Below are 10,736 nucleotides of genomic sequence, written 5' to 3'. Positions count from 1 at the left end.
ATATGAAACTTCCAAGCCTGGATCCCTTTTAGATGGTAATGCATTGGAACAACTATCAAAATAAGGGCTCGCCAACAATAGATGGTTGCTAGTGGCTCAACCATTAACAACTATCAAAATAAGGTGGGTTTTTGAAAGCTGCTACATCAACTTATAGCTGTTATGGGTGTGGAGCTCCATTGCAGATTGCACAAATCTTCACACTATTAGATGGACAATACTTGGAAAGTGGCAACTAAGAACCAACTATTCGCATTATTCGTGATGAAAATGCATAACATTCACTATGAAAATGCATGATATCATGAATATTTTGGGTTATTCACCTCCCTGCATACATGAAATAATTGGTTTTCATGGGTAAATGATATTTAATAATATATATTATGTCATTGTGTTACATATGCTGCTCTTTTTTGGATTACAGGGGATATGAAGTTTATAATTTCTCAAGAAAATGGGTACTATGTTAAACTTATTCAGTGCTACGATGAGAAACAATTTTTGAAAATGAAGCCTAATTCAGGTTGAAAACTAATCTATGGTTATTCTCCTTATCCATTTTGACTGAATTTTCTTGTTTACAGGGGTTGTTTTTTTTGTTTTGTTGTTGCAGAGTATGAGGATAGGGTTTCTAATCAAGAGTTCTTTGATAGAAAAACTACAAGAAATTAACCCCAAGACAGAAATAATACAAAAACCCCTTACAGGATTTGAAAATCGAGAGCTTGAGAGATCGAGATGGATACCTTAAATCGAGAGATGGATACCTTGAAGACGGTAGGCGCAGCGATGGAGATCAATCGAGAACTCACTGAAATCGAGAGCAATCCTGTGAGGTGGAGAGTACGCAGGCGAGTATCGAGATGGAGAGGGGCGAAGGGAGCGAGAGATGGAGAGGGAGCGTGGGAGTGTACTGTCGACGGCGAAGGCGAGAGAGAGATGGAGAGGGAGCGTACTGCATATGGCGAAGGCGAGAGCGGACGCGTTAAGAGGTTTTCAGAGTCTATTTTACCTCTAAATAAATCAGATCTAATCAGATGAATTAAGCACTTAATTCAAAAAAAAAACAAACGCACTTTTACTTTACATGAATTATTGACTATTTTGATTTTGACTTGGAAGCTTTGACCTCTTCATTCTTCACTCTCGTCTTCATTCTCGGTAATCTCGGATACAACATATTTTGGGCCTAACAACTTCTTATTCTAGCAAAGGTACAACCCCATCAATGCATAGAGTACAATGAGCTAATGCATTTGGATCTCATGATCCCACAAGACCTTTGTGTCTTGAATAAGTCATTATTGACATGAACACTGAACCACTCACTATTGCAGCAAAAACCACCACCTGAAATGAACAACCAACCACCATTAATTAATCCATGGCTATCAAAACAAACAAATTCGGTATATCTTAATTGAAGGTAAATTTTGAGGGTTGAAATGTATACAAAATTAACATCTACTTTTAAGGTGTGTTTGGTATACAGACATGACTGAAATGGGTGGACCGAGATTGGTTATTTTGTTCAACTTCTAAGATTCAATTGGTTAGTTGCTCGTATTCCCGAGGAAAGTGTCCGAGTTTAACTTGATTCCTTTTTTTGGATAACATACTTTCAATACTTCCATTTTGGTACCTAAAATATAAAGTTTTAAACATTCAAGTACCCTGGTAACCGGTTGAAGCATTAACCGGTTATCATGCTGATGTGGCGAATGATGTGATATCCATGTTAGTATTATTTGCTGACGTGGTTAGTGACATGAATTTTTTTTAATCTAAAATTTGCCGGTTACCCGAGTACTTAAATGTTTAAAACTTTACATCTTAGGTACCAAAATGGAAGTTTTGAAAGTACATTACCCAAAATAAGAATCAAATTAAAATACGTTACTTTTTTATGCAATTCGTCTTTTTAAAATAAAATCTATCACAAATAAACCCAATTAATAGCTAAAAAAACAAGTATTTTGACACCAACAAGATCCCAGCCCTACTCTCCATTGAAATGATGGCTTAATCAAGCTCTATATACCAACTTAATTAGCCTAAATTCCTATCATAAATGTAATTTTATTAAGGGATTGTTTGTTAGCAGTATAATGAGTTTTTATTCGGTTAGCTATACATGACTGTTTGATGGTGGCTTAATGATATAAAAACCGGCTTATTCACAGGGTCGGCCCTAGCCACGTGCGGCCGCACAGAAAGCCTAAAGGGGCATCAAATTGTCATTTATTACTAGTTTTGAGTTTAATAATTTTAGAATTGGACAACTGAACTTTTGATTATAAAAACAGGCTCAAGGCCTAGTAATGATGAATACTAAATGCACATCGTTGGAAGATGTTCGAAAGTTGGAAAAGTTTTTGTTTGTATAAAGTTGTCTGTATGAATTAATTTGTTTGTATAAGTTGGAAGAGTTTTTGTTTCGGAGAGTTTTTTCGCAGATGTAAGAAGCATTTTTTTAGTTGGAAGGGACATGTTTGGAAAAAAAATGTGGCTTTCTATATAAAGCTCCCCCTAGAAGCTTACTGGATAAGTTACTTTCTATATCATTAAGCCACTACGAAACAGTCATGCATAGTTGAGTGAATAAGCCGTTAGTTCCATTAAACTTATTAAGCTGCTAAAAGATAAGCGTTTAGTCTTTAGTCGTTAGACCTGTAACTTTTAAGTTTTACAATTTGTTTACTATGACAACAAGTTTGGATGTAATTTACTATTTTAGTTAAAAACTAATTATGGTTTTCCTTGTCTTTTTAAGTTCCATATATTGAAATAAAGTTTCTATTTTGCTAATTTCAATTTTGAAAAAGGGAAAACTGGAAAAGAAGGAAGCACGATCTTAATCCAAAATTTATCATTTTATATTTTGTATTCGGGGTTTTGGTTTTTATGCCCCCTCCATCGTATATTTCTAATTATAATTAATAAAATTCAACATCGGGATGAGATACTTAGCTTGAAAAATAGGCTTAGGGGCATTTTTTATTGTTTCCGTACAGGGCATCAAAAATCTTAGTAAGCTTCTAGGGACGAACTTTATACAGAAAGTCAAATTCTTTACAAGCCTGTCATTCTTAATTAAAAACATGCCCATTTCATCTATGAAAAACTCTCCAAACAAAAATCTTCCTAATCTATACAAAGAGATTAACCCACACAGACAGTTTTATCCATACAAGACTTCAATGAAAAACCAACCAAACAACTCCTAAATACAAGGGCAACAACGAAACATTATGGTGAAGCGGTGGGGCCATGCTTCATCCTCAAGTAGGTCCGTCTCTCAAGATAGGGTTTAGGCGATGAAATAGTTTTGTGGAATATTTTAATTTGACATGAGTAATTCAATAATTTACCAATCCTGGTCAGATTTTTGTTCCAACTGTTTTGGCATAACAAAAATGTACAGTCCTCTTATGTCCCAATCTATTTGTCATGACAACTGCTGGACACAAGTTTTTGTTCTGTCATTTTTTATATCGTCCCGACTCCAACGTATCAAAAAATAAAATGACTGTTTCCATGAATATCAGATATAAAATGAAAGAAAGAGACATACCCATTTGAAAACATAGCCATGGTTGTTATTCCATGGGTATGGAATGTTCATACCAAATATAGCAGCCACCAATGAGTAAACAGACAATGAGACTGTCCCAGATAGTAGGAACAGTTCCAACTGTAATCAACCAATAATAAATAAATAAATAAATAAATAATTATAAAAAATCCTTATTATTATTTTTTAAAATAAATAATTAAATAACAATAGCATGATCATATTTACCTGAATCAGCTGATTTCGATGATTATCTAACTGCGTTAAAATGAAACAAAATCTCAAACTGTTATGGTTATGTTACATTTTGATAATTAAGATGTAAAGTTTTAAACATTTAACTATTTAGATGAAAACTAATTTTAGATTAAAAAAAAGATTAATTTTAGATTAAAAAAGACATGTCACTAACTATGTCAGCAAATAATACTGAGTTGGATACCACATCAGCATGATAACCGGTTAATGCTTCAACATGTTACTGAGACACTTAAATGTTTAAAGTTTTACATCTTAGATACCAAAATAAAAGTTTTGAGAATATGTTACTTAAAATAGAAATGAAGTTAAAGTAAGTTACTTTTTAATGCAATTTACCCACAAAAAATTCCTCAAAAACTATGAGAGAAATAATAAGGAAAACTCATCAAAAGTGTCAAATCACTTCAATCAAATTCACTTGTTAGCCATTTTTTCAATTGAATTCCCATTTTAACTAGAGTTTACGTAAGGATACATATTTGCATAAAGAAATTTTTTTAATCTGAAAATAGACTTTATGCAAATATATGAAATATCTACGTAAACTACGGGTAAAATGCGAGTTACGTTTCAAAAGTGGCTAAAAAGTGAATTTGGTTAGGAAAATCGGTTTATTTTGGTCGATTTCCCAAATAATAATTATATTTTCACCAATAAAAAACCTTGATATTAAATGTTTAGGAAAGACAAATAATATTTTATTAAATTTATAAAATATTTGAATAATATAATTAATATTGTAATTTCTAAATAAAGAATCTATTGAAATTGAATGTAAAGAGCAAATTGCATAAAAAAAATATCGTACTTTAACTTGATTCCTATTTTGGGTAACGTACTTTCAAAACTTCCATTTTGGTACCTAAGATGTAAAATTTTAAACATTTAAGTACCCGAGTAACCGATTGAAGACTAATTTTAGATAAGAAAAAAGACTAATCTAGATTAAAAAAAAATCATGTCACTAATCACGTCAACAAATAATACCGAGTTGGATACCACATCACTCGCCATATCAGCATGATAACCGGTTAATGCTTCAACCGGTTACCCGGGTACTTAAATGTATAAAACTTTACATATTAAGTACCAAAATGAAAGTTTTGAAAGTACGTTACCTACAATAAGAATCAAGTTAAAGTACGCTACTCTACAGAAATGCGATACGCGGTTACCTGAATATTAATGTAATCCTCTGTATCATCGATGTACTCACGAAGCTGCCAACACAAAAAAAAAAAAAAACGTATTCAATTTAATTCGTTATCCGAAGCTAAATTGTATTGAAAGATTAATAAACAGTTTGGCAGAAAGACACAAAATTCTCCGGGAAGCCCGATCTTTCGAAGGACTTCTCGATTTGCTCCCCGTGGACTTGAAAACCCCCGATTTTCCAATAAAAATGTTGGCCTACTTCCACTAACCGTGGTCAGTTTATTTGACGTAGCTTCAATTTGCATGAAGTAAGCCTACGAAAAAAATGAAATCGATTAAAACATGTTACCGAAAGGCGAAATAAACATGTAGGTTTTGTGACGGACCTCGAGCAACATTTCTAGTTCCTCAACGTCATTTTCGCCATGGATGGAAAACGGCGTTGCCCGGCTTGCTCTCGATATCTTCGACTCTATTGTAGGAGATGGAGGGGACCAAGCACCGTCGATATCACTGCTGGCGGAAGAAGCAAACGACAATTTCCTCGACAAATAGAGGTCTGCCATGTCATCGTCGTCGTCGAGTAGTTGTTCAAGCTCATCTCTTACCTAAAATGATCGAAAATCTCGATGTGAATACCATCGGTTTAGGCACCAGTACTAAAATAGCATTCAATATGAATGTCTGTTGGTTACTATGTTGGCTAGATACAAATCATCAAATTTTATATATTTAGGAACTTCCCCTCTCACTTAGACTATTTTTGGCAAGCTAGCTGGTGGCTGAATATGTATCACAAAAACTAGCTGATAAACTAGATGAAAAATGTAAAATGATCAAAAATGACATCTTATAATGCTTTATTTTAGAGAGAATGACGGTTTTCACATATTCAAACACAGTATCAGAGAGGAGAGCTGGGGTCTAGCAACACATGACTTGACAGGATAGGACAAGACTGCATTGTATAGGACTAGACGTTCAGAGTGAGATAGACATGCAAAAGAACTATAAAAGGTTCTAGGGTTTTAATTTGACATGGACGATTTAGTAATTTACCAACTTCGTCACATCTCATTGATTTTTGTTCCATCTATTCTGGTGGCATTTTTTGTCCACACAGGGGGAGGACCTACTATGGTGGGTACGGAGTGTATAAGTCTTTAGGGTTGTGAAATATGTCATTTAATTATTTTGTTGGGTGTAATCGTCTATTCTTTGAAACTATAATAATTACACAAGTTTCTCTTGGTAAAGTTGGTTTACATGATCTTTTCTCCCCTTCTAAGCGTAAGTTGGAATATCATTTGTAACATTTCTTAGTTTTTAGCTTTTAATCTAAGGTTTATTATATTTCTAAAAAGAATTAGGACAAATGACTCGAACATGGTACCTCACATACAAAAACAGAAGAACTAACCAACAGACCAATGATGATTGAGTAAAAGAAATACCCATAGCTTCGTTTTTTAATAGTAAAATGGTGTCCCACATAGTTTTGTCTTGTGCCGGTCTAAATGTAGCGTCATACGTGAGACAACAAGTTTTTGTTATGTCATGTCTAATGTACCAAACACATACTAGACAAGCTTTTTCCCCTACGTTCTTTGGGGCACTATCTAACCTCCATTTGCAGGGACGTGTTAAAATTCACATCAGCTAGACACGGACCATCAAACATGTATACATGTAGGAACCCGCTATCTATATAAGGGTTCTTTGAAGAAATCAGAAATGAGGTAGAGGAAGGGAAAAAAAAAGTGTACTTTTTGAACCCGATTGGTCAATCTTGTCATCGCACTCTTGAGCTTACGCACTCTATCCAGGTTACGGCTGCTTATCTGCACATAATATGCACTTGATTCACTTTGATAGAAAGATCAAACAACCCCAAAAACGGACATCAATAAACTGCACGAAAAATCGACAAGAATAATTAATGGCATGGTTAACCAACTTTTTTCGACTATCCGTGCATTTATGTTCTTCCCTCGTAATTATCTTGAAAATGTTGAAGCTTTTTTATCTGAAATGCTACAATTGTCATCTTAAAGAATAAATGCAACAAACTTTTCTTTAAGGTCACAAATGTTGTACAGTTGGAATCCCAATGGTTTCACATATCCTATAGATCATGTGAGACCAGTCTGTTTTCGTGAGTCCCGTAAAAGCACAAAACAACACAAAACCTTCACAATATAACATTGTGAAGGTACAAAAACACCAAACCTTCGTGGCAAAAACATTATAGAAGTTTGTTTTTGTACCTTCACAGTGTTTTTGCTTTGAAGCCTTTAGTGTATTTCTTCACAAGTGTCACGAACACAGACTGATCTAACGAGACCCCAACCCTCCTAGATGGTATCAGAGTTGGAGTATACTACATCTATAAACGATAAGAACCAACTGGCCTACCTCAAAACGGGTGTAATCATCTTAAGCTTCACATAATAGTGATATATTTGTTGAAAATAAAGATCCTTTGTCACCAATAAAGAAACATAATTACTTTATTTGATATAAATTTATTTAATCCATATCTTTATTATGAGAAGATGTGTTCTAATTGGTGGACGGGGACATGAAATGTGGGGATAAGAGATCTTTATTCATTTGTTGGGATCCCACACGGGTAATAAACTTTTATATATATATATATGTTCAAATGAGAACACCTCCATTTTACGAGAACACGAGACCCTCTCTCTATAAGCACTATTTTTATAGAAACATTCAAAGGGGTTCCACATATCCGTCACAATATTTGTCATACGAATACTCGGATAGATCAAGAACTCACCTTCGAGGTCAACTCATCCAAAGCAGGGTAAGCAGCGGTTTCCAATTCTCTTGTGCGTGCGTCAAGAAAACTACAAATACCTTCTAGTGCAACTTCAAGAGCCCGGAATTCAAACGGGAATTCTACATTCGTTTACACCAAAATCTTTAGTTAGATTACAACATTAATAAGATACTTAGAAACATTAAACATCCAATTCAAAACCCAAGAAACTAATGAGAACAATATGATTGTTTGTGCAAGTAATCCAATGCAAAACCAATTGTGTTACCCCTAGGGGCAACAAAATGCATATTATACATTCTATCCATCTGAAAAATAAATATCCACAATGAAGAAGGCACACAATTATTATACTTTTTAATTAACTAAATGATAATTTTACCCTTAATAACATAAAATAGTAATGAATTTTCTTTATCTCATAATTACCGGTAGAATTAGAAAATACACACTTAAAAAATGTTTGGTTTGACGAAATGTTTTTTAGAGATTTGGATTTTATGGAGGGATTTGGAATCTGGAGTATTTGGAATTACAAGAATTTGGAATCTTTCGTGTATTTTGTTTGTAGGATTTGGCATGAAATTAAATTTCATTATTTATAAATAATTTTAATAAAAAATTATAAAAATAGTTAAATTATTTTTTTATCAGTTATTATTACAAAACAAGTGTTTTTAACGTATTTTCAAAACATTATTACAAACAAATCATACAAAATCCCGTGAAATACCGACTATCCCATGGGATTTCAATAAAATCCCGAGATTTCAATAAAATCCTGAGATTTCAAATCCATGCAATTCCTCAAACCAAACATGAGATTGGAATGGAATTGAATACCAAAACCCATCCAATCCTACAAACCAAACGGGACGTTACTTTTGGAAGTTGACAATTGTTTTCACATAAACCAAACATAAATAGAAACACAAACACTTATTTTGAGACAGAAGTAGTAATACCATTTGATTCGCTCGTTTGAGCCTCGCTTTGAACCCCATTGCCGTCTTCATCTTCTCCATGGCCTGTAAAGTTGACATTAACCGAAGGCAACCTTCTTTGAAGCTCTTCAACAATGGGGATAACGTTATCATCAAGCGGATCACGGAGCAATACCTACGTACCAATCAACATCATATCGTAAATCAAACAAAACAAACCCAGTATATCTCACTTGAAAGCGGTCCGAACGGGTGAGATGTACCTAGACCTACCTCTACCCCAAAGAGTAAAGCAACTATTTACGAGACAATTAACATGATATCATCTTGTTCAAAAATAGAAACCATTCAATCTGACCAAATCTATCACTATTCAAATTCAAAATTGCTCTACATAGTTAGATACCTCTTCAGTTGTAATGATTGCCTTGATATGCTACAAATCCAATAATGAAACCAAGTTAAAAAACAACAAGAACAACTAGAAATTCGAACAAATAAACAACAGAATCGAAGAGATTGAAGCTATGAACCTCCAAATTAAGAACAATTGCTTTTTCTCTGCCTAAAATCGCAGATGGATACGATAACAATGGATCGAGAATCCTCAGATCTCTAGCGTGAATCGATACTCGTTTCATGATACCGTATTTATCCAAATCCAAAATTGTGCTCTGTCCAGTAGGATCAACCGAAATCCAGCTCCGAGAAACAGCGGTTTTCTTAATCAAAGAAGCTGGTTGAGATAACGAATCCAATGGAACAACTATCGCTTCTCCACCCATCCTTTTACTGAAAATCCCAATTGAAATCAGTACAAATTGGTGCAATTTTTTGAAATAAAAAGGTGTAATGATGCGAGTACAGTTAAAAGAGTGAAATGGGTATTCCCAATGGGAAAGATAAGGGATTTGAGAGGTAAAATTAGGGTTCTTATCATGGGAATTTGTGGGTTCCATTGGTGGAGATTTGCAGTACATTGTCGAGTGAGTGGGCGAATGGCCGGTAAAATGGCTCGAATGCGTGATATTTTATGATGTTTACAATTGCAAAACAACAATAAGTTGGAGGGTCAAAATGAAATTTAAAATATTTACAATTTGTTTCTGTTTGAAAGTTTCAGTTTTGGTACTTTGACTATGTGAACAAACCAAATGGTCCCTGTAATTATATAGTGTGTGGAAGGGTGTCGCAGCCTACGCCTGGACTAATCTCAGTAAATTATGACTACAAAAAATTAGTCTTAGTAAACTCAGTGGCTACAATTTTTGTGTACACCTGGAATCAACCCTATGATTATACCAACAATAATACAGAGTGTTATGAGATTTGTGTATTTTAACTGTAACATTTTATTTGATGAATAAGAATCGAACTCAAGGTTTCTTTTCATGAACATAAGAAGTGCATCAGCCACTTATATCTTAGCTTAATTGAACTTGAAATTCTATAATTATTTGATAACTGATGTTCGATACTTGGAAGTGTTAGATTCTTTATTTTTTCTTCAGGTCATATGTTTTCCATTTGGTGAAATTAGAAGTCAGATACTATCCTCAAATTATATCATGAATGAAGTTAACAAATTCTAGCAACATCATGCGGACTCTGATGACATAACCACTTGGGTTTGTGATTAGAGGTGCTCAAAAACCCGACCAACATGGTCAACGCGATCAACCCAACGCGAAATAACTCAACATGAAGCAACCCGATGTCTAATGGAGTTGTAAATTTTTTAAATCTTAGGTATTGGGTTGATATGAGTTACTATTATTTGAACCTAACTCAACCCGATGAACCTGATATCTTTTTATTTCATGGATTTAATATGATTGTTGAATTTTTATTAGTATACACATTAGACAATTACACTATCGTGTACGCTTTTCATATACACATATTTTCAATCTATTCATATATATGTTGAGTAACTGTGAAGATATATGTGTAAATTGAAAAAATTAACTGAATGTGATATACGTAAGAAATATGG

General features: G+C 33.9%; 1 protein-coding gene across 1 annotated transcript; it reads right to left on the bottom strand.

The window, feature by feature from the left end:
* Window positions 1–1,086: 1,086 nt before the first annotated feature.
* Window positions 1,087–9,677, bottom strand: LOC112518694 (magnesium transporter MRS2-I-like). The gene is made up of 11 exons (XM_025126478.1): window positions 9,274–9,677; window positions 9,147–9,176; window positions 8,762–8,915; window positions 7,794–7,915; window positions 6,760–6,834; window positions 5,380–5,601; window positions 5,263–5,307; window positions 5,014–5,058; window positions 3,806–3,835; window positions 3,578–3,697; window positions 1,087–1,353 (listed from the first exon to the last, which is right to left on the bottom strand). Exons 1-11 carry the CDS (start codon window positions 9,523–9,525, stop codon window positions 1,267–1,269), a joined length of 1,182 nt encoding a protein of 393 aa, XP_024982246.1. The 5' UTR covers window positions 9,526–9,677; the 3' UTR covers window positions 1,087–1,266.
* Between the last annotated feature and the right edge of the window lie 1,059 nt (window positions 9,678–10,736).

Source organism: Cynara cardunculus (assembly GCF_001531365.2).
Source record: "Cynara cardunculus var. scolymus isolate 2C chromosome LG 9, CcrdV1, whole genome shotgun sequence".
Lineage (NCBI taxonomy): Eukaryota > Viridiplantae > Streptophyta > Magnoliopsida > Asterales > Asteraceae > Cynara > Cynara cardunculus.
The sequence above is the reverse complement of the archived record's forward strand: the minus strand, read 5'-3'. Positions and strand labels throughout refer to the sequence as shown.